Source organism: Phalacrocorax carbo, chromosome 16, assembly GCF_963921805.1.
Source record: "Phalacrocorax carbo chromosome 16, bPhaCar2.1, whole genome shotgun sequence".
Lineage (NCBI taxonomy): Eukaryota > Metazoa > Chordata > Aves > Suliformes > Phalacrocoracidae > Phalacrocorax > Phalacrocorax carbo.
Window position 1 is genome coordinate 14,388,003 of NC_087528.1, and position 27,735 is coordinate 14,415,737.

At 40.2% G+C, this 27,735-nt stretch overlaps 1 protein-coding gene across 1 annotated transcript in view; it reads right to left on the reverse strand.

Moving 5' to 3' along the window:
- GLP2R (glucagon like peptide 2 receptor) overlaps positions 1 to 27,735 on the reverse strand; it is a 50,251-nt gene that overhangs the window by 12,315 nt on the left and 10,201 nt on the right. The window contains exons 3-11 of the mRNA XM_064467075.1: positions 23,170 to 23,274; positions 20,936 to 21,057; positions 18,543 to 18,649; positions 18,159 to 18,315; positions 17,075 to 17,234; positions 11,608 to 11,668; positions 10,290 to 10,359; positions 1,989 to 2,077; positions 265 to 403 (exon numbers count right to left, since the gene is read on the reverse strand). Of these exons, the coding sequence (XP_064323145.1) occupies positions 265 to 403; positions 1,989 to 2,077; positions 10,290 to 10,359; positions 11,608 to 11,668; positions 17,075 to 17,234; positions 18,159 to 18,315; positions 18,543 to 18,649; positions 20,936 to 21,057; positions 23,170 to 23,274 (1,010 nt within the window). The remainder of the gene's footprint in view (positions 1 to 264; positions 404 to 1,988; positions 2,078 to 10,289; positions 10,360 to 11,607; positions 11,669 to 17,074; positions 17,235 to 18,158; positions 18,316 to 18,542; positions 18,650 to 20,935; positions 21,058 to 23,169; positions 23,275 to 27,735) is intronic.

Consider the following 27,735-nt stretch of genomic DNA (forward strand, 5'->3'; position numbering starts at 1 on the left):
GGGGTCTATGATCAACTGTCACCCATTACCAGAGAACACAGGACACACTGTTACTGAAGATGTCAGGCTCCTTTTTTGGTCTTTGGGACTACCATATTTTGAATATACAGTTTGTGATTTTTTTTTCTTGTCATTGTAATAGATATTGTAGGTTGGAGCTTAATATTAAATAAGAATACCAAGTATCTGTGGTACCTATAGGTGAGCAACATATATATGTGTGTCTATGACTCCTAAAAACAGTACTTGCAGAACAGTACTTACATGAAATGAGCTCATTGTCATCTGAATGAAAAGTCTTATATGTCTTGAAAGTCCTTCCACCTGTTCATCATTGATGAAGGTAAATACAAATTCATGGATGCCCAACAATGGAATCAGCACAAGTGTGGATTTTGCCAATCTTAAAAAGAAAATGTTTGATTATAGTATTTTTTCAACATCCTTGGTGCAAAAATAAAAAAATCAACTACAAATAAATTATTCCAGAAATATTTCCTTAGTATTCTGACTCTGGAATGGTATTAGTAATCTTGTGATTTTGAGGACAGATTCCCAGATATGAATTTTGGAGGACGCTATCAGAAAAGTCTGTGCAGGAGGAAATCTTGTCTTTGGGTTTAAGGTGAAAAGTTAGGCACAAGAAACTGAACAGAAAGGCCACTATCATCAAACTTATGCTGCTAGGCAACAGAAAAATATTTATATAGTTAAATATGAGTGATCTGTTAACAAGGTTCTTAGACCTTCCTATTAAAACTCTATGTAGCTGTATAGAAAGTATCTCGGTACTGTTGGCAGTCAACTACTGTTTAAAAAATGCAACCAGAGTAATTTTTATGGAAGAAAATCTTCTTCAACAAGTCTGGGAACATGTTCAACAGAAAGTGAGCTCTGAGGAAGACTTGTAATGTGAGGAATAGCTTAAATCTTTGAAAGTTTAGCAAAATTATAAGCAGTAGAAAAGAGAATGTAATGCAAAACACTAGGCAATGTTAAATATAGGCACAGCTGTCTGTGACTGTCATCACAACAACCTTCCTGTAGCAACCTGGAGAATATAGCTGAGATCTTTTGGACCTTGAACGTTGAAGGAAAATGGAAATATGCTTCTTGTCAGGGATTTAATACTGTAATTCAATAGGAGGTTAGTAGTGAAATTTCCACACTCCCTCCCCTTGCCCAGTCCTGTTAGACAATAAAATAATTCATCTTAGTAAGGCAGTACTGTAGTAGCAGACAGGGATTCACAACACTTTGATTAAAGATACTAAGAACTTGAAAAAACTGGGATATGGAAAGCAGTTAACAAATCCTCAGGTTTTGCTTGATTTAAATGCAGTTTTCACTGCATCCGTAGCTCCTTGCAGAGCAGCCTACCCTTGCTGTTCCCACAAAGTGGGAAGATATTTGTGCAAAGGCCAACTCCAGGACTTTATGCAAGATGTGATGTGAGACTCTAGCCAAGAGAGCCCACAACAGGACTTGCAAGAGTCCAGGCGAAAAATAATGTTCTCAGTTGGGTCTACAGGATGACCAGGGACATTCATGAGTCAACAGTATCTGTGTCTGTGAAAAAAGGTAGATCAGAAATGCTTCTCTTAGTCACTTAGGTAAGTCCCACAAATCTTGCACAGCTCCTTTTCTTTTGAGGAGCTTTTGTCACACTCAAGGGAAAAATGTGTCACAGCAGTAGAGGCCACAGGTGTATGGTGAGGATATCTGAGAGCAGAGAGCTTACCACACTGCAAAATACTTGAGAAAATGCCCATAATACTCAGCACACAGGCACTGACATGCTTTTACCTCTTAGATAAGGAAATGTTTGTGGAGCATGTTTCCCCAGAGGGCTTTCCTACATCACAGGTTGAATATCTGTTACACCTGGTGGTGGTAGGTAAATGTATAATCTGCAAGGGCAAACTGGCAATCTTCTGATGTTGTGAGAAAAAAAAAAAGCTAGGACTTCTTTGTTATTTATTACATACCTGTATTTGTAGTCATGAAAACTCATTTGCTGAGCTTTTAGTTTGGAAATCAGCAACCTGAGAATTTTTAAGAAGATGCCAAAGTTAACCTTGAAAGAAAATAGAAATAGGTTACTTACAATAAATGCTATGACATTACTCATAGGTATTAAAGAAATGTAAAATTGATATTAAATACTTGTAAAACCTGTCATCGAATGAGTGGAACGTAGTTGTGACCAGGTCAGAACATAAGCAGGTTATTACCACTGCTGGAGCAGAGAGCACAAAGAAGCAGCGACAGACTCTGCTGGCATCAGCTCTCTCCAAATGAGGCAGTTAACAGATTTTATATACCTTTAGGTCATACAACTCTTCACCAAACCATGACAGGATGTGGTAAAAACCAGCAGTGACTGCAATTCTTCATCTAAAGAAGCTCTAGACAGCCAGACAAGCCCTGGGCATTCTTTTATGAATAATTCGCTCCTTTGTTAATTAAATTGTACTGACTTGGCCAAGACCAATCTGCAAATACTTTTTTTCTAATGAGGCCTGCAAATGCCTATGAGGCATTAACTATTTCACTTCCCCAAACCAAAAGCCCTCTGCAAAAAAGCTATTAAGGTTGCAAAGTTGAGAAAATTCGCATTGCTTTTTCAGCTCCAGTACAAAATTACATTTTAGTTTTAACACAGAACACTGCTTCCTCATTTTGGGAATGGACGATTGTTCAGGACTTTTCTTGTCCTCTTTTGATGTGTGGGCATTACTGCTGGAACCCTAGTTCTTGTTCTGTGTAAAGAATCAAACACTTCTCATTATGTTCTCCCCAAATGTACACAGATGTATCTTTAAACGATCACAGGGTGATAAGTGGATATTATTCCCTTAAAAAACAAAACAAAACAAAAAAAACCAACGAAAGCATAAATGGATGTCCAAAGTGTAAGATCTCACCAGTTAGAGGTGCATTGGTTTGATTTTGCAGAGCAATTAGCATCAACATTATGTTACTGAGAGTATCATACTTCTTACTTCAGCTGCAACTGGAAGTGCTCAACCCTTACACCATCAGCTGTCTGGACATTCAGTAAGCAAAAACCAGAAGTTAGTAGCCAGTTGTGATATTTTTCCTAGCACTGTGTATGAACTTGGGGACAGAGACAGAGTTAAAAAAGCAGTTTTCTTAGGTAGCAGAACTACGTTAGGATCAGGATCATATTGTTTTCCTCATGAAGCACCCTCTTGTCATTCACACATCTCTGTTACTAAAGTGCATGTCTGCTGTTTTATTCCATAGCAATAGTTCATCTCGTGGGCACCTCTTTGGATAAGTTTAGAGCTAGGTGTGCAGGTACAAGAGAGGTGAGTTGCCTTTAAATGGATGACTCTACCTCTGGTCTTTCCTAACCTTTAGAATTTGACTTCTCAATTTCATATAGAAGGGTTAAAGCAACCATCATGGTTGGCCTTGAAACCTTGAATAGAGAGTATAGAAAGCCCCTAAAACAAAGATCTGCAAATACCTGCCTTGGGGCTAGCCATTGTTCGTGGGAAGCCACAGCAGGACAGAAGTACCTTAGTGGTAACTAATGGGATGAAGGTATGACCTCCAGTTACCTTAGGTGATTATAATACTGAAAAGCACACCCCTAGGAGTGTTACCAAAAAAATGCAGTAAAATCAGGAAGAACTCTTTAACACCAATTTAGTATTAAAGAGCAGGCATTCTTTATTGCAGTGCTGGATGCATGGGGGATCGTGCCTCCAAGCGTGCATCCCTTTCACACCCTTCCCATATCATTTATAGATCAAAAATATACATATTCATTTTATCCATACATATTCAATGTTATTCTTTCTAGTGATCGGTACAAACTTGCTCGCTCATATGTACATTACTGCATAGACCCAGTTGTCCTTTTCCATTGTTCTCTTTTGAGTAGGTGGTATTACTAGGGTCGGTGGTCCGTGAGTCGGTGGTCGCGATCTCCCCCTGCCGGAATTACCTTTTACCTTCTTGGTTCTTAATCTTGGAAGTCCTGGCCAGTTTTCTCAGTCCACTACACGAAACCACACTTTGTCATCCTTTTCTGACAGAAATACATTCCTCTACTGATAAAAACACATTGCCTATTGTTTTGATGGCATAAATGATTACCTAGATACTAAAACACAGACCAACAGATACACTGATTTGTATACTCCATGTTCCCATATGTTCCCAGCAACATCCCTGGTTGACTAATTTCATCACTTTGGTTACAGGAGGAGACCTGAGATGGAAATGTGAGCCCACCTTAATATAACAAGCCAAACTAAAAGTAAGACATGCGTGGAGGAATTTTTGTACAAGTAACCAATCAGATATTTTAATGTAACTTCTTTTGTCATTGTTTTGTATAAAAGACCCCATGCCTTTCTAAAAGATGTGCTGGCTGATGTTAAATGCCCAGCACCTCACTCTGCAGACTGGCAATAAAGACAAATATCTCGACTCAGTGCACTGATTGGTGTTTTGCACACAGGGTGAAGAACGCTGATTTAGGGACAACACTTTTACTATAACTTTTTGTTCTTACAATTATAAAGAATTCACCATAGTCAACACTGTAAGGTTTTTCAAAAGTGGAGCTAGTGAGCATTTTCCATCCAAACTTACTTTTGTCTGGAAAATTTGGTTTACCCTAAAAACAATTTTCCATTATGAACTTCTGCTTTTCACAGAAAACACCAAAGCTTAATTGAAAATGACTGCCACAAGACTGAAATATTTTTACTCTTGATATAAAAGACTGAATTTTCACTAGAACATGGAAGCAAAATCACAAAATGGTTAGGGTTGGCAAGGACCTCTTGAGGTCACCTTGTCTAACCCTCCTGCTCAAGCAGGGTCACCCACAGCAGGTTTCCCAGGACCATGGCCAGATGGGTGCAGGCTGTTGAGTTCACAGCCCCTCCAGGCAATCTCTACCAATGCTAGGTCACCCTCGAAGAGAAAAAGCATTTCCTGATATTCAGGGGAAACCTCTTGTTTCAGTTTGTGCCCATAGCCTCTGGTCCTGCCACTAGGCACCACTGAGAAGAGCCTGGCTCTGTCCTCTTTGCACCCTCCCCTCAGGTATTTATATATATTGATGAGATCCCCCTGAGCCTCCTCTGCTCCAGACTGAACATTCCTGGCTCTCTCAGCCTTGGCTCATGGGAGAGATGCTCCAGTCCCTTAATCATTCTTGTGGTTCCTTTGCTGGTCTGTCCCCAGTATGCCCATGTGTCTTTTGTACTGGTGAGCCCAGCACTGGACACAGCACTCCTGGTATGGCCTCACCAGTGCTGAGCAGAAGGGAAGGATCACCTCCCTTGACCTGCTGGTAATGCTTTGCCTAAGGCAGCCCAGGGTACCATTCACCACCTTTGCCCCACCAGGACACAGTGTTGGCTCATGGTCAGCTTGGTGTTCACCAGGATCCCCAGGTCCTCTTCTGCAAAGCTGCTTTCCAGCTGGGCAGACCCCAACACATACTGGTGCCTCCTCAGGTGCAGGACTTTGCACTGTTCCGTGTTGCACTACATGAGGTTCCTGTCAGCTCATTTCTCAAACCTGGAAAGGTCCCTCAGGATGGCAGCACAACCCTCTGGCATCTCAGCCACTCCTTCCTGTTTGGTGTCATCTGTAAACTTGCCCCATTGCCCAGATCATCAATGAAGAAGTTAAATAGGATCGGACCCGGCACTGGGTACGCTGCTAGTTGCTGGCCTTCAATTAGACTTCGTGTCACCTTCTGGGCCTGGCCATTCAGCCAGTTTTCAGTCCACCTCATTTTCTGCTCATCCAACCTATACATTGAATTAGTTGATATAATGGCTATGCCATGATCCCCAAGTCAGAGCTTTTGAGGGTCTCAGTGGTGTGATCCTATCATAAGTACTGATATTATGAAAATTAGCTCCTACCCCACATTAAAAATGTAAAACTGTTTAATAACAACTTGGGATCACAGATAGAAACAGTAATTTCAATATAAAATCTAAAACATTAACTATGTGCAAGAACTCTAATACTTTATTTCTTACCTACTGTGGGACAAAGAAACCAAAATGGCACATGGAGTTTTTAAGATTAATAACTACGCCTGTCATAGTATCTTCCAGTTCTCCATCACCAAACTCAGATAACGACTTCCTTTCTGAAGTTGTCTGAAATTTCTGGATGGCAGTAAAATATATAAAAACGAGGTGCCGTCATTCTTTTCCAGGCTGACTGTACATGAACGGAGCTGCTCAGGAAATAGCAACATACAATCTAGCATGGTGCTTTCCCTATGATACCTTTCATTTTATTTTAAAGAAAACTGGACTGTGGAATAAGGTCCAATAAGATAAAAAATAGGAAATATGACTTTCCAATTTCTGATGTTTCACAAGAAAAAGGTTAGGAACTCTTGGCCTGTAGATCAACTTATGCCCTATGAGGACAAGGTTCAGCTGCAGTACCTGGCTGTTACAATCCATGCACAACTTCATTAGGTAGTGCTGACACACATTTTGCCATTGGATTTTAGATAAGTTTGCTGAATTATATTCAAGAACAGGATACTGAGAACATCCTGTCTGGTTATTACATGATGTGGCTCTGGGTTTCCAACCTCTTCATTTCTGCCCACTATGTATTTCTCTTGCTCCATACTGTGTCTGTCCCTCTATCTAACTTATTTTGCTGAGCATCCTCTTAAATCCTCTTCACCGCTCTCTTCTCCTTCTTCTTCTCCATTTCTAGTCACATTTGATGTTGCATTCCCCTGCAATCTGATATCATCCCTTTTGCTTAACTTTTCAGTTTAATTTCTTGTTGACGCCTTCCCTGCCTCTCCCATGGTATCAATGGTGGAGTGATCCCAGCGCTGATCAAGCCACAAAAGGAATCTCCCCATGTTCAGCCCCACTGCTGGCCACCATCATGCACACTGCCAAACTGGATTCTGTGATATCAGGTGTGCGCATATATTTCCTGTTTGCCTTAGAATTAATTTCCAGGTAAGGGTTACTCAGTGTGATTCTGAGGAACAATCACAGACAGAATGTCCTACAACCTAATGACAGCAACAGGATGTCTTAGTGACATTTATTCAGAAAGTTTTTGGCTCCTTCTAAAATGAGCATTGGTACCAAAATATACAGGTACGTAGCAGTGGGTGAAGATATGTGAGTTCCTTCACCACTTGGAGGACTCTATGCTACAAGATTCAATAGACAGGCAATTAGGTTTAAGAAAGTCATCCCAGGAAGAAGCTGACCCTGCTCCTCTATACAAACTGCTAGGAGATGAAACAGCTTCAACTGTCCTCTAGCTGCTGCTGGTTCTGGACAAAGATGCCATAGACTCAGAATCATTTAGGTTGGAAAAAACCTTCAAGATCATCACACCCAACCATTAACCCAGCACTACCAAGTCCACCACTAAACTATGTCTCTAAGTGCCATGTCTACAAATATTTTCAATACCTCCAGGGATGGTGACTCAACCACTTCCATGGGCAGCCTGTTCCAATGTTCGGTAACCCTTTTGGTGAAGAAATTTTTCCTAATATCCAAACTAAACCTCCCCTGGAGCAACTTGAAGCCATTTCCTCTCATCCTATCGCTTGTTACTTGGGTGAAGAGACCAACCCCCACCTCACTACAACCTCCTTTCAGGCAGCTGCAGAGAGTGAGAAGGGCTCCCCTCAGCCTCCTCTTCTCCAGGCTAAACCCCCCCAGCTCCCTCAGCCACTCCCCAGCACACTTGCTCTCCAGACCCTTCACCAGCTCCCATAAAATTTCCATAAAGTCTAACTGATAATGCTATATGTTTTACACTTTTTCTTTATTTTCTAACACTTAATGACTGTAACCACTGGTAATGATCAGAGGCTACATGCTCAGAATAAATTAAACTGCTGGGGCTATCAGAGTCTGTGAAATAGCACCAAGGAAGAAGATTCCAAAATGTAATATAAAAAAGCAGGGATTAAGAATTATGCTAGAGGAATAATATATGTGTGTATCTATCTATTTACATGTAAATCTAAGGTGACCTCTCTTTTACCAGCTCCAGCTAGAGTGATTTTTGAACAAAAGTTTATCCCTTCTGTCACTTTATGGCAACCTTGATATTTCTGTGTATTGGTCTGTAGTAGGAAACTATATCTTATTTGTTCCAAAATATCAAGGACAAAAATGGCACTAATTGCAACAAAAAAATGTAAGAAAAAAAAAACAGGAAAAAGTATTTTCTCCTTGTTTTGGATGATGATGACAGGAGCTCTCCAAGTAGTGACATGAACATCTGAATTAAGGTTAGAAAGCTATCTTTAGAAATTTCTTTATACCTAGTCTGAACTTGGCACATTACAGCTGTTGTCTATTTTCTACCATCCTTTTGCTGTACCCTCCTGGCCCATATGCCCCCATTGTTATTGCTACTGAAGACAGCAACTGCATCCCCTCATAGTCTTCTTTTCTTAAGTCTGAACAAACCCGGTTCTTTCAGCCTCTTCTTGTACACCATGTGCTCCAGGCCCCAATAGTCTTGATGGCTTCTGCAGGACTGTCTCCAGTATGTTGATGTAATAAAAAATGGGTATAGCATTACAGATGGACTCTCACAAGTGCTGAACAGAGAGGAATAATCACTTCCTCCAATGTGCTCTGTTCTTGATGTAACAGGCAATCTTGATATTATGTCTCTTGCTAAAAACAGTAACTCACATCCTCAGTTCTTTGCACTGATTTACATCAGCAAAGATTATGCCCTATTGGGTCACTGGCTAAAAGGAAATTGTGCAGAAATAGCTTAACTGAAAGGTATTTTTAAATTACTGATTGCCTCCATCCAAGTGTTAGTCATCAAATTACTTTGGAATGCATACCTGCCTCTTAGGTCTGTTTAATTTCCTGTTATTCAGGGGACTTGCTCTGGGTTGAGGATACTAACATCAGCGACCTTAATATTCTTACAACAAAAGCAAAACACTTGATCTTTTTTATGTCACAGAAATGCTATTATTTTTTTTCTTCTGGTTGTGTTCCACTAGCTGTGTATTTTCTTCTCAGGCCCTCAAAATGTAAACTGATGATCGAGTCTTCTTTCAGAATTAGACATATCCAGGAAGAAATTGGGTCAGATCCCCTCAGGTCTGGACCTTGTCCACCTTGACCTTTCCCTCAGTTTTGGAACAGTTTCAGTCTTTGTTAATGCTGTCTTTTGGCTTTTGCCTCCTCTCACCTTTCAGACCTTTTTGCTTTCTTTTCTGGCTCTTCTTTCCACTGCATTTTTTTCTTCTGATAGAATCCTCCATTGTCCTTCTAATTATTTACTTTTTTGATGGCTACTGTGTTTCTCTGTTTCACAGCTCAGTCCCAACTACGCCCACTTTACCTCTCACACAGTTCTCTCCAACAAAGTCCATTATTTCGCCTCTCAAGTTTTAATTTCCACATCTTTTCTCCGGTGTGACAGAAACCAATACCCTCCTTTCCATCTGATACACTGAATGCATCCATTCTGCAATATTACACTTTGAGCAGCCCTTCTTTTACTCCCTCACATTTGCATGAGTAAAATACATCTCTTCTCTACAACATTTACTATCTAACCGAAAAACTTATTCCTCTAATCCTTTTATGCCTTGCTGACTGCATGAGAATATAAGGTATTCTGAACACACACCACAATCCCACCTCTCAAAATTCTGTGTTCATAATCATGTCCTCATGAGTTGTTTTGATCATGCAATTTCCATCTCTTCATTATCACTACATTTCAGGTGTACAATTTCCTGCATTTGTTTAAGAAAAAAAATTCATAACTCAGTCTTGTCATGCTATACTTCATTTTTTTTCATTAGATGAATGCTTTCTCCCCTTGACCATCAGTACTTCTGTGGCTACTTCTCTGCATCTTTGTTTTCATAAGATCTTCCTCTATAGAGAATTTGGAGCTCTCTGGTGGCTCATACCACATAGTAACACTCTCCTAAGTAACTTGCTCACTGAGGTAATCAGGGTAAAAAAATGAGAAGTAAAAAATATGAGAAGCAAAAGGCTCCATCTTCGATATAGGTGGACCTGTGCAGAATTCATTGCACAGAAAAACAGCAATGTTTTAGAGGTTGACACTGAAATGTTGTTTGTAGAAAGACAGAAAGGAAGATATTCCCAACCACCCACAGTAAGAATCTTAATTTACAATTTTTTCTGTCTCATCTTTTCTACTTGGAGAAAGGGTCACAAAAGACAATCATGTTTGTTCGTATTAGGAACGGACGAAATGGTTCTTACTGCAACGGAAAACCACATTGGTCCTCGGATGATCCACCAGATTCCCATGTGCTCATTTGTTCCCCAGCACCTGAAGAATAATTTGAAGTATAATTACATTATTTTCATAGAAAAAATTTAGAAATCTTACATAACCTATGTATCTATTTCAAAAAGAAATTGACAAAATTAGACTTTTTCAGGTGGCACTCAGGAGAAATGGAATAAAACTAGGAAGAATCTCACCAACAACTGCATTTGTATTAATTCTGAAGGTCTTTCCACCGGAATGTTGAGAGAGGTTTCCCCAGACTGCAGACTTCAGAACTGTGTGGCAAACTCAGTCTTTGGATGCACACAACAACTATACATGGCACCAAAACCTCACAATGGAATTCAACCTACTCAAATTTATCTGTCTGAAACTGGAAACTGGAAATGGGTAAACTGTGAATTGTGACCATGGCTCTTGACCTGCTAAAAAGTACACCTACTGTTTCCTTGAAGCTGTCTCCTTTCCTCCTTCTCTAACCTTCTAATCTGTCCTGTGCACATGTTCCTTCTTGTTAATTAGCCCGAAACTCTGAAAGATCTTGGCTTGTATTTAGGGTCTATATAACATCTAACTCTATGAGACTGTAACTGTGATTTGGTTCCTGATGTTGTTTCTTGATAACTATATTAGTGTTCCAAACAAAACTCTTCAGGAACCATGAAAAAAAAGGGGAACAAATGAAGTCATACATAAATCACAAAGTCTATGTGATGTCATTAACAGCATCATTGAGGACCAGAAGGCTGGGAAACTAATGCTTACTAGTGCAAGTTACTCTTACTCATTCATTCAGTGAATACCGAACACATTCATTTAATAGCAGCTTTTAGTGAATATCAGTTTCTGGCATTATCCTCCATAACAAATTTTTTTTTTTTTTCAAAATGGCAGTAAATACTAATTAAACTCAAAGTGTAGATGGTCTCCAAAGAAAGCACTGGTCTCCTTTTCTTACTAACAAGATGCTCTCCATGAAGATGTTTGTGCTGACGATCTGCTTCATATAAGTGGATGAACATTGGATGCAATATCTTTCATTTCAGGAACAGTGAATGTTCATTCTGCTTCTTGATTTATGCATAAGTAAATCTGAGAATTCCTAGAAGTAGTTTAATGTAAAGATACTAAAATGAACCTAGAAACTATAAGAAGTATAAATAGTTGCTGTCTAATTTTAATGTAATCTAGTAGTCAATACTTGTGTTAATTACTGTCAAGTGCTTCCAGAAAATCCAAGCAAATAGAAAGCCAGCATTCTAAGGCACATTTTATTTAGTAACCTACCCTGTGTTCTCCAGTTTTGATCTGCTTATTCCCCAAGGGCCCACAAACAGGATAGGAACAACTGAAAAGAAAAGGAGTCAATTACAGCCAAGATTGCAGAATGGTTCATAAAAAACAGAGGTATGTTACAGTAGTATGTGGTGCAAAGATATATGTTTTTGAGTCTTCTATTTAGAATTGTACAAGTATCGACCTGATCCTGGCTTTCCCCATTTGTAGTTCAAATACAAAATGAAATTTCATTGTATAGTTAGATCTGGCATTTTCAGACTCATAAATACATATATATATATAGGTACACACATACACTGCTGACCCATCCAAATCTTCTAAATTCCTGACTCTGATATTTCAAAATAATTGGCACTTGAGGCCTCACAGGCTACCTAAGGCACCAGTTGTTAACATTTTTATTTATTGAACCTTACAGTGTTTTCAGTGGAGACATAGAACTCTGTCTAGTTAATTAAAAAAACTGACCAAGGCTTGTTTTCCTGGCTTACCTTTCCTGGACCCTTTAAAGATAATTCATGATCCCCATTCCCCTATTGTTGTCCCCCTTCCTGGAGATCATAGACTGCAGACTGAAAAAAAAACCCTGAAATAAAGGGTTACTACACTATTCCAGTGGTCTACAAATGTGCAGGCACAAGCTTCAGTCACAAGCACGAGGCACATGAGCTACAAAAGGCAGGTGTTCAACTGGGTTCTCGGGCCTATAACACAGAGGAGATTTTCTGGTGGATGTGGCAGAAAGGGAGGGAGATGTGGGTCACTGGAGCCAGAACAGGATCTATTCAGGATTCTGGGACACTTAGTGAAGGTCATGGGGAGAGCTGGAGTGTGGCAATACAGGGAAACGGCCAGAAGCAAAATACTCTCAGAGATGATAGACTTCTGAGTAGGTGAAATGGGGAAGGAGATAGAAAGGGTCTCACTTGGGCGGGAGATGGCATTTGTGCAACTGGTAGATCTGAGAGATCAATCAGGGCATGGACCATTTGGGAGGGGAGCTACACATCCAGAGGAATATGAGGTTGTCCAGTGGGGAAAGATGATACCCAGGAGGATGAGGCAATGTTATCAAGTGCAATTCCTGGACAGCAGCTGAGGAACTCTGTGTGTCTCAGTAGGTTCACCCCTGCTGGCTCAGCAGCAGCAGTACTACAAATGTCTGTAAGATAGGTGCCAGATGTCCCATCTTAGTAGTAATTCTAATAAATGTAAATAAGAAATTAAGCTAATTAGTGGGAAAAGGCCCTTAGGAAATCAATGAATATGGTACAGGTATGAGAGCAATGGAGAAGGACCAACAGGGAAAAGATCATTATTATTTGTACTCTTACAGCAGTGAGCAAAATTCTTAACAGACTTGTCCTACTGCAGTTTGAACAAGGAATAAAATGATTAGTCCCTATTACAATAAGCTGGTGATCAAAGAAACAAATGGGTTTAGGGAGATGGGAAAGTGAGGAAGGCAACACTAACCAGTGTGAAAGTCTTGGTGCATCAGCAGCCTGTATGCTAATACAGGCATATTAATAGAGCACAAGGGATCTTTAAAGAGGAATGTGAGAGGGAATAGAGAAATCAAGAGCGTAAGGTGCAGCAGAGGAGAAAGCCCAGAAGCTTGGCAATGGGCAATGAAGTGTGGTGTTATGCTTTGACAGAAACTTTTAATAGATGAGGAAGGATGGGAACGAGTGTGAAAGTGAAGGAAAGTAGTTAATGTCTGATAAGGAAGAAGCAATAGAGGAAAAGGAGGGATGCCAAAAATGGGAGAGCGTGTTCAAAACTGAAAGCCTGAAAAATAATCTTCACAGCAGCATAGTGGATGAATACAGGTAAGGCCAGAGAAAAGGGTGCTGTAGGAAATAAAACAAGTTCCATTGTGACTAGAGATGCATGAAAGGATTAAGGCAATATCCTACTACATTTAAATATTGAAATAGTTCACTCTTCAAAGGTACTCGTCTTCTTCCTTTGGTTCTAGAGAGAGTCTCAGTATTAGTTACCTAAACTTAACCTTGTTAGACGAAATGAATCCCCTCCTCTGCCAGGTAGACTAAGCTAAAGGTTTAAGCACTACCTGATTCTAAGAACCCACAGGAAGCCTGATATGAAAACACCACTCAGAGCACTCAAGGAACACAGCATAAATCATACTGGCAGAACAGCGGAGCAACAGAGATTGGGAGACAGCATGAGGATGAAAAAATTAAGAATTATATTTTAATCATATGGAGCTTCACTTCATAGATAGGAAAGTTTAAAATTTTTTAATATTAACTACTTGATTTCCCTGTAAACATAGGGAACTTGTTTGGGAATACTTAGGACTCGCCATTGACTCTGCAGAGAAGGGTATAGGAGTGTATTTTATTTTCTTTTATATCAAGATCCTTTACCCTGAGAAACTAGACTTGTTTTGGGGCAAGACCAATTTTCTGAGACAATTCTAACCAGCAAATTTCTACCAAAATGCAATATATGACTTTTCCAGTTTCTGTTTTGTATTTGCCCTGACAAAACTTTATCCTCCGCAGAGATGTCACAATATGTACCTAGATTTAGTCACCAAATCTGAGCTGTAATATACAGGCATGTATGTACATGTCCTTTGCAGCTTAAATGTGTGAGTGGATTTGGTGAAAAAAGATTTTATAAGTGGTGTTTCACATCTGTCTTGGAACCTAGAAGAACTGCATTTGAGTATCTAGTACTGACTTTTGGAACAGGGTATCTCAATGATCGATGACTCGTTTGCTTAGGCTTTCCTTCTCTCTTCATCATAGGTATTAAATACTAATTTCCATCAATTTATTTACTGTTAGCTTGACGAAGTTAAACTCCAACTTAACTTGAGGATCAATACTTCTGTTTCAGATGTGAAAAAAACCCAGTTTTTTTCCCAGTATGTGATAAAACATGCGTTTCCCCATTGTACGTGCTTCCTCAATTAAAAGTAATGATTTTTCCTGAAGCTCCTTTCTGATATGATGTCAAAATATCAGGTTATGCTACACAATGAAATGATTTTGATTTTAAAAAAAAGAGATAAAACCATTTTATTTTAAACATGAGAAACAGAACTTTCCCAAGGTTACAGCACTTGCTCTGTATGCATGGACTGACATTTCTGAAAACATGTGTGTTCCCATTGCAAACACCTTTGTTTGATCCTTGTTCTGTGCTCTTAGCTCTTTCCACATTATTAAATTGTTGTCACGTTGATCAGTAGTGAAGGCTATGAATTTATCATCAGGGCCACAGGACTCCTCAGTTTCACATTAACCTAGATTAAAACAACCTGAATTCCTTAACTTCTGGATATATGCTAGTTTTCATCTGGTCTTTAAAGAACTAAGAGGTGTGAGGTGTTAAACAGTCTGTTAGAGTTCTTCTATTGTTACAGGAAAATAAATAAAATCTTATTTTGAATTTAAAACTGTAAAACAAGATGAAAAGAGCATAGGTTTCTTATTGTTAAAAAAAGGAAAAAAATGGCACAGTGTCAACTATGAGTATTATATTCACTTGTAACTAACTGATTTAATACTCCAAAATTAAATGTGCCACTACCAAAATTACTGGGTCTGAGTACTTTCTATTCATCTCTGATAACAATGCAGACAATACACAAAGTGAGCAATCTGTTGTACTGACATCTTCAGAAGAATGCATAAAATACTATTTAATTCATATTCAAAACCTGGTTCAACTGCTGTAAGAGACAGAAGTCACATATCTTTTAAACTTGTCAACAGTGGTAAATACAAGCCATTTTTATGAAAGAGTTAAGGTTTCTGGATTCTTTAATGGATCTTTTTTTCTTTCAGACCAGACAGTTTTGCCCTAAATAAAGTTATTTTGTGTGCTTCAACAGGGTTTTATATTATGGTTTTGAAACCATTTTGCTCTGGTTTCCCCCATGTGGTATTTTAGATGCTGAAGTTCTGATGTTCTGGTTCTTGCTTTAAGCATTGACATTTTATTAACAAAAACCATTGCTGTAGAAAAGTAATACAGTCATATTAGAAAAGCTTGAAAAAGGGCCTTATCTGAAATCCAATTAATTATAGGAATTTCTCCAGTAGGTTATGCTTTTAGATGCTTTCCAATTCCCATTTCAAAATTCAAGAGATAAGGTAGATGTCAAAGAGAAGTAAAGTGAACTCTCTTCATTCCCTGTGATTGTTACAGAGAGAGCCTGGTACAACTGTTAGACATCTAAAACTGAATGACATGAATTACTGTCAAACTGACAGGAAGGTTGCCACAGCCTTGATAACAATAACTAACAATTTCCTTTAAACATGTAAACATTGTGGCATTCCAACTGTAAAGATTATTGTTTCAATCTTAGCTGCTCTTTGCTTCAGCTATTTATGTTTGAGTTTAAACACCTCTTTAAAATCATACCTCTTTATCCTTGGTAGATAATTTCAGCAAGCGGTTGAGCACAGCAAATGTGGAATAATTTATTTACAACTACATAATAGCCCACCACAATCAAATCCTTTTAAAAATCACTTTTTCTTTCTTTTCAGTGGGTTATATACTATAGTCCCTACAGACCTGGATACACAATCTTACGTTTGACAATATAGTTCAATAGACGTGATGATAGTGAGCCAGCTTGTAAAACCATACATTGAGAAATGTTTTACAGTCGGAAGTTCTATTGCTGTCCATCCTCTCCTCCTCCTACTCAGGCAACTGGATTTGAATCAATAACTCTTGCAAAAAACCTACATATTGTCTAAGAGTATATTTTTTTATATTCATTTAAAATCGTCAAAGTCCTGCAAGTTGTACAGGTAGATTTTAGATTATTATTGGGGATTAGGAAAACTTGATTTTCTCCTTTATCCAGGCAAGATACAGAATTATGCTCTCTGTGTAAGCCACAAACATGATTGTCAGTTTACACAACATAAGTTACACAAAATTGTTCAAATGCTTGTAAACAGCTTTACATTGACTTTGTTCCATGAAGAATGCCTGAAATATAAGACCTGAACCATGCACCACTTCACATTGTCCTCTAACTTAAAGCACACTTCAGAACTTTCAGGTGAGTTAGGAAGGTGAACATATAAAACAAAATTGTTAATGTTTAGACATCTTTGCTATATAGGCGCTCTATTGCAGAGGATGAAAATGAATTTGCTGATAGTACCACGAGATTCAGGGATGACAGAAAATACAGCCAAATGTAGTCAAATTTCTTCTTGTTCTGTCCACTAGGCTACTGTTTTCTTATGAAATAATTCACCCGTTTCCTGTACCTGCAGGTCAAGTTGAACTGCAACTGATGTGTCGCGGCTGGTCTATCTTTATTGACAATCGCTGACTTCAAAACAAACAAAAAAGAGTTCAGACTGCTTTCTTCATTACAAAGTATCCACCAGCGACTCAAAAAAGTACTGCAGAATCAAGAACTGGTGAATTGTTAGGTACTTACCCCATCCTATCACAATGTACGTCTGTAGCAGTCGTCTTTCGGAGAGTACAACAGTTATCAGTAATGTGTGCAGATAAATTCCTTCTACTAATAGCCAAAAATAACTTGCCCCAACAAAGTAATGCATGAAAAACTGGGCAGTCCTGCAAATGATTATGATCTGTAGAAATGAGAGACCAGGAATCACTGTTAAAGTATAAAAGCTCTGACAAATCCTGATTTTCTCTTGTTACTTTAGCAACCGTTTTAAAACTAGCATGTGGTTGTGATACAGCTGTGGTTCCGTCACATAGCTCACAAGACTTTCCTTGCTGCTTGGGAGAGGTTGGAGTGCAACGATTTAAAGGCTTCTGCATTGTCAGAGAGTTTGAGTGGTGGCGACAAGCAGGAAAAGACAGTGACGGTGTAGGCTGGAGTATGTGTTCTCCGTGATCTGCGTATCACAGTTTTTACTGACAGGCTACTAAAATAATGGTCACCACTAACATCTTGCAGGTAATTTTACTTATTGACATGGGCAAACTACATTTATGCAACATCATGCAAGTATGATTTATCCACAGTGGTTGCAAACGAGAGATGTTGTTATTCCATTACCTAAACAAGTGTAAGAAAATAGCACATTATCCTAGAAAGGAATAGCCTTTAAGCTATATTTTTCTCTTACTGTTCTTGCACAGCAAATACAATGTTTCATAACATCGACTTGAAAGCAAGAGTTGTGTGCATTGCTTGTGCTATGCATACCAAGACTGAATAAATATAGTGTTATATGTGGCAAACAAATGTGTAGCTTTCTTCCTAAAAACCACAGGTTTAAGTTGTTTTGCTTAATCGGATGTTTTGCTTAATTCGATTAATTTGTTGTTTCTATATAAGGTTTCATATCAAATCAATCTCTTACAATTTATCAACTCTGAATTTTTTTCTTGAGTACCCCAAGCTTTATCAGCAAAATTTCAGCATTCAAAGCTTAACTAACAAACATCTCAAAACTTGGTGCCATATGGCAAACTTCTGAAACTGCAACTGTTACAGGCACTAGCATCACACATTTACTGTTAGCAATGAACTAACGAGTTACCTCAGGACTGAGGTATAGTATCCATCCTGTCTCATCATTTGGTCTTTTGGAGTAAATATTGTTGTATACATTGTCTTTTATAAGAACTGCTGTGGCGCGCAAGATAAAAGATGCAAATAAATTCATATGGATGTAGTTTCTTGTGCAGTGAAGTTTTCTGTGGGAGAAAAAAAACAATGTATGAGTGCTCTGGAATACATTTAATTTGCAGAAATAATAAAAAAAAATACTGCTGTATTCATATTGTTGCCATCAATGGATTTTGCTTATTAGGAAAATCCAGGTTATTTATATTGGAAGCTAAGCAATAAATTCAATTACATGAAAAGAAGAATGTGAATACTGGGGTCTGTACTTTTATAAGGTATGTAAATTCATACTAACCTGAGTGAAGAAAGTATAAGGAGAGCTAATACAAGTGAGATGAGAGAAAAATAGTATCCTATAGTGTATAACAGCTGCAATGCACTAAGTAATTTATGTTCTTCTTCCTAGGAACAAAGAAGAAAAAATTTTATACACGCAGGCAGGTGGGCAGAGCACAAACACAGCTCAGAAAGTTTTGAGTCCAACTTCTCTGTGTTGCAGTGTAGCCAGGGGCGGTGTCTGATGCCTGCTCCCTGCACTGCTGCATGAAATCATTGCACGACAGAGACACTTGCAGGCTGCCTTAGCTTCTTTTTAAATTCGAAGGCACTCATGGTCTCATTTCCAGATTGCTCCTGCTCAGACACGATTTGTAGTCTGATTTACAGCTTGTCGTTGCCATGATTACATGCACCAAATGGATCCTGGTGGTTGATCAGCTGCAGAGATCAGCTCACTCAGGCTGATACACAAGTGCAACTACTACGTGTACGGCCTGGGGACAGTTACTGATCAGTTCCATCTGTGCAATTTTGAGTCATTGAAATAGTCTGACTTCTGCCATGAGTTCAAAGAAAAGAAATAAAAATTATTAGAGTTGTCTAGAATATCTTTTGAATGATGAATAAGACCTCAGGGGAGGAAGGGGGGCACTCACACTTTTCCTTCCACTTTGCTTCATTTAACATTTCTTCTTGCTAAGTTTTTCCATTGAGCTGCTTATGTCTACCTCTCATCTCGTCATACTGCTTTTCTAGCTCAAGAAAAGCTTCTCTGCAGAGGGGACAGAGAGGTATAGGATATGTGACTTTTGTAATGCATATTTGGCCTGCAAAGATTTCCTTGGAACCTGTGCCTTCTTCAGTAACTTTGCTGTTTTCTTTGCACAGCTCCAGGGGTTTTAGCCCTGTCTTCCTGCCGGTAGTTGCCCCTAACCCATTTATGCTAATGATACTATCCGGATAGCACAGGTGAGCTGTGCCTGCTGGCAGAAACTCTCTTGGAGAGGGTGAAAGTGCCCAGGGAGAGCAGTGTGGGTGCAGGAGATTCCCATAGCACAGGCATTAGTCACTCTGATCCATGAAAACTTTCAAACAGGCACTAACCTAATAAAAAGCATGAGTTATCATCTTGGCTGTGATGATTTTGCAACACCAAAGCTGAAATCCAGCTGATTCTTCTGATGTGTGAGGATCCTAGCTCTGGGTTATTTCTAACACCTTGGGGCTTTCCACTAAATATAACAAACAGGTACAAAACTACACATAGTGTTGGTAGGAAGAGCTTTCAGTAAATCGTCTGCTGTCACACAGGATGAATTCATGTGTCTCCCATCCACAAGGCTGTGTTCCAGAATGGTCGATAAACCACAGAAAACTCTCGGTACTTAGGAATATTTATCACACTTGTATAAATAAACTGTAAGTTTGGAAGGTCACGTACTCGCTACATAAAGAGTTTAATAAAAACTTTGTAGTACATGGGGATCCTGAATTAACAGTGTTTAATAAAGTAATCAGTAATGTCACTCTATAAAGCAATAAATGGTAACAGTGCTCGCCCAATAAAGTACTAAAAAGTAAAAAATAATTAACAGTAACAGTGTTTACCTAGACTTAATTCTGACATTAGCTAAGCTGAACTCCATGGCAAAAATGTTCTAAGAAGCTGCAGCCAGGTAAGCCGCACGCTTCGCTGCGGGACCCGTCCTTCAGCCGGAGCCTGACGCGGGTGGTGCGCGGGGCTGGGGCGGCTGCGGGCTGCCCCCTGACAGCGCGCCGCAGCCGGGCGCCTTTGCAGGTGCGGAGCAGAAGCGCCATCGCCAGGTCCGCAGAGCCGATCAGAAGCCGGTTTCATTTTACCTTCCATACAGAGAGCTCTGTGCTGTCGAAGTGACAGTATCCAGTTTGCTCTTTCTTTAGCTCGGGGGAGCCGTCCTCCCCGCCGGCAGAGCCCTGCCTGGGCTGGCATTGCATTATGATGAACCCCCCGGTCGGTGACGAGCTAAATTTGAAAGGACCAGTTAACGGCTCATTAAACTCTAAAAGGCTCAGGAAGTGGCAGGGAATTAGGTTGTCTGGCCTCGGCTGAATACAGCGATTTGGGGCAGATGATGGGATGCTTTGAATTTAAGTAATTTTCTTGTTAAATTGCAGTCTTCTTCAATTTTATTAGGAGAAATTCAGCACATGTGAACACTGGGCTCTGAACAGAGAATAATTTGTGTCATCTAAAGCAGGAATCCCCCCTCCTTAATCTTTCCTCCTCTGTTTCTTCTAAATAAAATAACAGGTTTCCATTTGGTAATCTAAATGAAATCTGAACATCTTTTGCAGGTATTCAGTGGGAATGTTTTATCAGTTACTCAAGAAGGGATTAAGAAGATTAAAGTATTAAAATATAAAACGTACTTCTTTTTTTGAATTATTTTTCTCAGAACATTCTGAAATATCACGCCAAATATCTGTGGAGTTTTTCTCTGTTTGCCAAGTCCCTTCATCCAGGCAGATTCTGTATACATTTCCTACACTTCCTGAAAGTAAACAGAGGTTTAAACTGAAAGGTCAAATTAAAGATTTCATTTTTCATACATGTTTTAAAGATTTCTCCCTTGTACCACAGCAATAGACACCACCCCATCCCCACTCAGAAAAGGAGCATACCCCACTTTTGCCTTTGACAATATATTTTTCATGTTTACATAGGACAAAGTAGGAGTGTAACATTGGAGAAATAAATTCCCAGAATGTACCTGGTATTTATAAAAAATACATAGTTGCTACATCCAAAAGAAAAGCCTATATTTCACTTTATTCCTTTTTCCCCATTAAGCTCATAAGTTCCATCAAGTATGGGTACCACATCGCCCAGGCTATGCAGACAAAACTATAGGAGTAAGTGTATGGTTTGATCAGGGAATAATCTTTCTCTGAAACACCTGTGGCTAGTGTTTTATTTCCTTGCTTTGGGGCCTGATCAGCAGGTGGTGTGAACCAGTAAAGCTTTCTTGACTTTCACTGCACTATCCTGGTTTATACTAATTAAGAAGTTGCCCATAACATCAGAAGAATGGTATGAGGACCCTGGTTGATGTTTGTTTGATGTTGTCCTCAACAGATGCCTTCCATTTATTTCTAATCAGACCTGAGCTTTTTCATTTGTTTTTTTAATTAGAAAGTGTTTAAGGGTTGCAGCAATGACCAAAATATCATTTTGCTCAGGATAAATGGAACTGAGAGAACTGCTTTGGGAGCACAGTGCTGTGATGGAGCAAGAGCTCTGTTTGGAGACTAGACACTGAAAAAAACCTGAAGACATCTATGAAATGCAATCAGAAATCTCACTTCTAGACTACCCTAATTTTTCACTGCTTAGACTTGGCAATGATGACAAACCACAATAAATTTACCTCAAGCTTCCAAGCATTTCTGGTCCAAGTCCATTGGACAGCTATGCCTTGGAAATGGACCAGCAATGGAAATGGGGACCACAAGCAACCCTAACCCCAGTCCCACAAAATCTCTAGGACAGACAGACAGCTGGACTGTAATGCCTCTTCTGCTAAAGTGATGTGGCATGGGTAGAATTACAGATGATGCTGTAACACAGCAACATCACTGTATTCCCCACTCTGAACACAATTAAAAGCTTCATAACCTGGTACAATGTCTTACATCCTGCTTTTGTAGAAATTTAGACAGAAAAAGAGAAAACAAAAAGTCTCCATTACATGGAGGGAAGGAAGATGCTTTTATGGTTATTATGAAGAGCTGAATTTGTTCTAAACGGTTGCCAGAAGTAGTTGCTTGGGAGACTAGATAGAAGCTGGGTCTCTTTCTGTTTAGCAGCTCAAAAAATGACAAATTATGACATTATAAAACAAATCATGTGTGGGGTGGACCGGAGAAAGCTGGGATAAGCAGCCCGTAGTAGTCTCCCATAAACTAAAGGACTCTGACACAATTGGTCCTTCCAAGTGGTATTAGAAATGCAGCCCCATGTAGCTAAGAAAGGCTGTGTGGCAGGATTTGGAAATGTTAGGCTGCACTGGTAGGAAAGTCCTTTCATTCCTTCAGGAGAAAGGGAATGTTGTTTGCTTTTAGACAGTTTTGCTCCTGCAGATGTTATTCTTTTTCCCTTCCTGAGAGCCTCCCTGCTCCACTCCCTCCAGGAAAAGGCTGCTTGGGAAGCTTGTTTTTTTACCACACCACTTGCTGGTGGTGCAGTATGTCCTACTGGAGGGCTCACTGCTCACTGCCCAGGCTGCTGCTTTGTTTGGCTGTGCCAGTTTTATGTGAGAGAGCTTCATGTTTGGGGTCAGTGGGGACTCTGGAAGTTTAACCTTAGAAGCTGAACCCCAAATCTGTTACTGCCAATAAAGTATTGGCAGTACAGTTACACAACCTTGGAAATGTTGCTTTAGAGCAGACAATATGAAGCTGTAACAGGCACAGATGGAGAAAAAGTAAATAATAAAACATTGACAACAATTTTGTGCCTCAGTTTGGAAAAGAGGTGAAAACAGGTGTGACATGAAAGCCCTCAGACCATTCAAAGGACACTGGGACAAAAGAGACCAGCACCACCTGTCCTTTAGCTGGATTTCCAGCATAAACTCAAAGAGAAGTTACCACTTTCACGTTACCATTCTTCAACCATGGCAAATACGAAGGACAAGGAACAGAGACATTTCCTGGGGCTGAGTAAGGCCAGCAAACAAATTGATCAAATGTCCCATTACAATGTATTCCTGGGGAGAGAAGCAAATAGAAGTCTTACAAGAAGTTGTTCAGGCAATGGATAATCATGAAAACCATTGTATATTGTTTCAGGTAACCTGCAAGCTACTCCAGAGTGTCTACAAGAAGTAGCAGATAAACTTTGTGCATTCACTGTGCAATGCTTAGTGCACAGTGCAGAAATGGCTGCTATCCTTCTTCCCTTTATCTACCCAACAGCAGCAGGTTTTACGTGCTTCATTATGAGATAAGTGTATTGCTCAAAATCATCCTGAGGCCTCTGTTGTCCAAATGTAACAGACTCCAGCTGTGCTCTCATTCACTGTTTTTGGTACATGCCGCAGACTTTTTGCTGGTGAATGGAAGATATTCCACCTTTCATGACCCCTGTGACAGCGGTTCTCAGCTCAGATCACTGCCAGCTTCTCAGAGAGTGACTCCTCTTAGACTTCGGGCAATAGAGGTTAGGTAGCTGGTAATATCTCAGACTAACTCAATTTTAAGCTTCACAGGTATCACATCACTCACAGGACTTCAGGTTAAGATACAACTTTTGATAATGCAGAATTGAAATGGTGCAATCAGGTTACAGTAAGATAAAATAAATTGCATTAATGGCTACATTAGCCTCTTGGTTAGTTTCTGTTTTTCTTCTAGGATAAGCTGAAGTTCTCTCCTAGCTTTACTGCTTTTGCCCATCCAAAGCTAGAAGTGTATATCCTGCTTTGCTTTCTGTAATACCCAGCAATACTTTGAGAAACTTGTGTGGGAAGAAGACTACAGGGATCAACAAAGATAGCTGTGAGATATCTCACCAGTGTCTTTCTGGGGTGCTCTCCTAAAATACAGAGTACAGTATATGCATTCGTTACTAACAGTGTACCTTGTACCTTTGAGGCTGAACATCTCTGGCCCCATCTGCTTTACAACCCGTGTAGTTGTTAACATTTATAGCTGCATTTTTATTGTTCCTTTCCTCCGTATCTGATCAAGGTATGTTCAAGTGTGGATTGGGTAGGCTGCCAGGAGAAAAATAGTTTTTCTTCCATTTCATGGCAAATTGGGTTCTGAGTCCCTGTAGTTCTCCTGGTCACCTGCTACAAACTACTGCCCTCTAATATCTTGCCATGTGCCTCTGCTTTTGGTCTCTTGGTTCATCTGGCTTAGTTTTAATTGCTGCCAAAACCCACCATTCTCTGCCTTCCGACCATAATACACTCTTCTTTTGGATGTGGCTAAGGGTTTGGATCTGGTTCTGCACACTGGAATTTCAGCACAGGTCATTGATCTGTAGCTTCTCACTACTGTTTCTCTTTATTTCTTGACAGCTCTAGCTGTAAGCTATCTTGCAGGTGTACTTGCTGGGCTGATCTGTGCTTTGTTTCCCTTGCTTTCCAGAAAAACCTTTGTCCCCTCTACAGTCCTCATCAATCTGTCTTACCTCTCTGAGTGTAGTCACAGAGTCCATAATTTATGGCAGCTTCTTTGTCTGACATTTCTGCATTTTCTACTTCCTTATTTCCCACTCCTGAACTAAGCAGAAAAAGGCAAGGCAAGACAAGAGAAAAAGAAAGGACAAGAAGACAAGACAAGAGAGAAGACAAGAGGAAAGACAAGACCAGAGAAGACAGGGAAGGGAAGGGAAGGGAAGGGAAGGGAAGGGAAGGGAAGGGAAGGGAAGGGAAGGGAAGGGAAGGGAAGGGAAGGGAAGGGAAGGGAAGGGAAGGGAAGGGAAGGGAAGGGAAGGGAAGGGAAGGGAAGGGAAGGGAAGGGAAGGGAAGGGAAGGGAAGGGAAGGGAAGGGAAGGGAAGGGAAGGGAAGGGAAGGGAAGGGAAGGGAAGGGAAGGGAAGGGAAGGGAAGGGAAGGGAAGGGAAGGAAAGGAAAGGAAAGGAAAGGAAAGGAAAGGAAAGGAAAGGAAAGGAAAGGAAAGGAAAGGAAAGGAAAGGAAAGGAAAGGAAAGGAAAGGAAAGGAAAGGAAAGGAAAGGAAAGGAAAGGAAAGGAAAGGAAAGGAAAGGAAAGGAAAGGAAAGGAAAGGAAAGGAAAGGAAAGGAAAGGAAAGGAAAGGAAAGGAAAGGAAAGGAAAGGAAAGGAAAGGAAAGGAAAGGAAAGGAAAGGAAAGGAAAGGAAAGACAAGGAAAGACAAGGAAAGACAAGGAAAGACAAGGAAAGACAAGGAAAGACAAGGAAAGACAAGGAAAGACAAGGAAAGACAAGGAAAGACAAGGAAAGACAAGGAAAGGAAAGGAAAGACAAGGAAAGGAAAGCATTTCCAAAATGTCAGAGGACAACAAAAAACAAAGCTCTCGGAGTGAGATCATACTTTCCTTAGTATTTGTGTGCTACTACAAGAAAGCACGTGCCTAAGAATGATCAGACTTCCTAGAAGGTGTATTTTACTGGAGGTAAGAGTAACTCAGCTTTGTTATCATACTGGCCATACACACAGTTCTGATGACCCCTCTGTCACAAATACAACTTTCTGAGAAAGTCTGCTTAACATTTCTACTGCACATCTTCATTAGCACTTTTCTGACTTCTTGTCATTCACCTTTGAAACCCTGAAGTCAGGTTTTTTTATACAACACAGAAGGAAAATATATATTTAGATTGTTGGTATCTAGTGACAAGTATTAATTTATCTTCCCATAAAAATCTAGCATGATGAAGTGGATGGTGAAGAGCTAGATAACTGAATGCTTCAGCTGAGGGACATCCTGACCCTTCTTGCATATGTTCTTGGTCTAGTGACTCTCCTACATTGTAACATCCTGCATGGTAACCAGAAGAGTTAGTTGCTTGCTTCCAAGGGAACAAATCCAAAACCTACCTACCTAGTTTTTTGGGGGACCTGAGACAGCCCATATGCATCACACTGCTAGCAGACATTTTATTATGTGCTCAAACTGACACTGTGTTATACTGGAAGCACAACAGTTTTCACAGAGGTAACTGCCTGGTTTTCCTGCCTCAAACTGCTTTGGACTCAGAAATTATATGCCATCCATGCAAGTCCCTAAGCTATGGAGATTCCCAGATTCTAAGTTCTCAGCATGGAAATGCATAGTGGCAGAATTGGCTTTAAACATTGTTGATAGTTTTCCCCCTTTGCATAGTAATGGCTACAAGAATATTCTGGCCCATTATTCATATAATCATTGTTACCCTCCTGTAAATTGGTAGAAACTGAATCCAGAACCTCCTTGCCCCCGGAGCGTGGAAAGCACAAGTTCCACAACCCAGATTACCTCTGTTTTCATCCAGTGACTGACCATAAAAGTACATAAGCATCACATATATAAACAACTCCTATTTTGCCCCAGCTGTCATTGCTGGATACACAGTGGGTCAGCTTGAACAGAGGTTATCCTATCTCCTTCAGCACCACTAGCAGCCCAGTGGTTAGCACACTTTCCTGAAATACCATGGAATCATAGAACAGCCCAGGTTGGGAAGGGACCTAGAAAGATAATCTGGTCCAACCTTTCTTGTGAAAGGGAGCCTGGATGAGATCATCTAGCACCCTGTCCAACTGTATCTTGAAAACATCCAGTAATGGGGAATCTACCACATCCCTGGGGAGGGTGTTACAGTGAATGATTGTTCTCACTGTAAGAAATGTCTTTTTTATATCAAGGAGAAACATCTCCTGGTGCAACCTGTACTTGTTGCCCCTTGTCGTCTTCATGTGGCTCTTTGTGAAGAGACAACCTCCGTCATTTGTAGCTGCCTTTTACTTTGATGAGGCCCCCCCTACACCTTCTGTTCTCCAGGGTGAAAAGACTTAACTCCTTCAGTCTTTCCTCATAGGCCAGGTTCTCCAGCCCTTCAATGATCTCCATGGCCCTCCTTTGGACCCTCTCCAGTCTGTCCTCCTCTTTCTTTCTTGAACTGTGGGGACCAGGACTGGGCACAACTGTTGACATGCAGCCTGACAAGCAGAGTGCAGTGGGACAATGACTCCTCTATCTCTGCTAGTAATGCCCCTGCAGATGTAGCCCAGGATCTGATTTGCTTTTGCTGATGCAGCAGTGCACTGCTGACTTATGTTCAGCTTGTTGTCCACCAAGACCTCCAGGTCCCCTTCAGCAAGGCTGCTCCCCAGCCACACTGATCCTAGGCTGTACCGAGCTCTTTGGTTATGTCTTTGTTAAACTTTATACTGTTCTTGCTAGCCTACTCTTCCAGCCTGTCCAGATGTCTCTGTAAGATGGCTCTGGCTTCTGACGTGCCCACCTCGCCACCCAGTTTGGTGTCATCAGCAAATTTGGTGAGGGTGCCTTCAATGCCTTTGTGCCCAGATAATTTATGAAGATGTTGAACATTGTGGTGCTCCATATCGATCCCTGGTGGATCCCATTTGTGACAGGCTACCAGTGTGAGTCAAAACCATTTTTCACCACTTCAACTGTGGCCTGTTAGCCAGTTTGCTACCAATCTCACAACCCTCCATCCAGTACCTTGCCAGTTTGT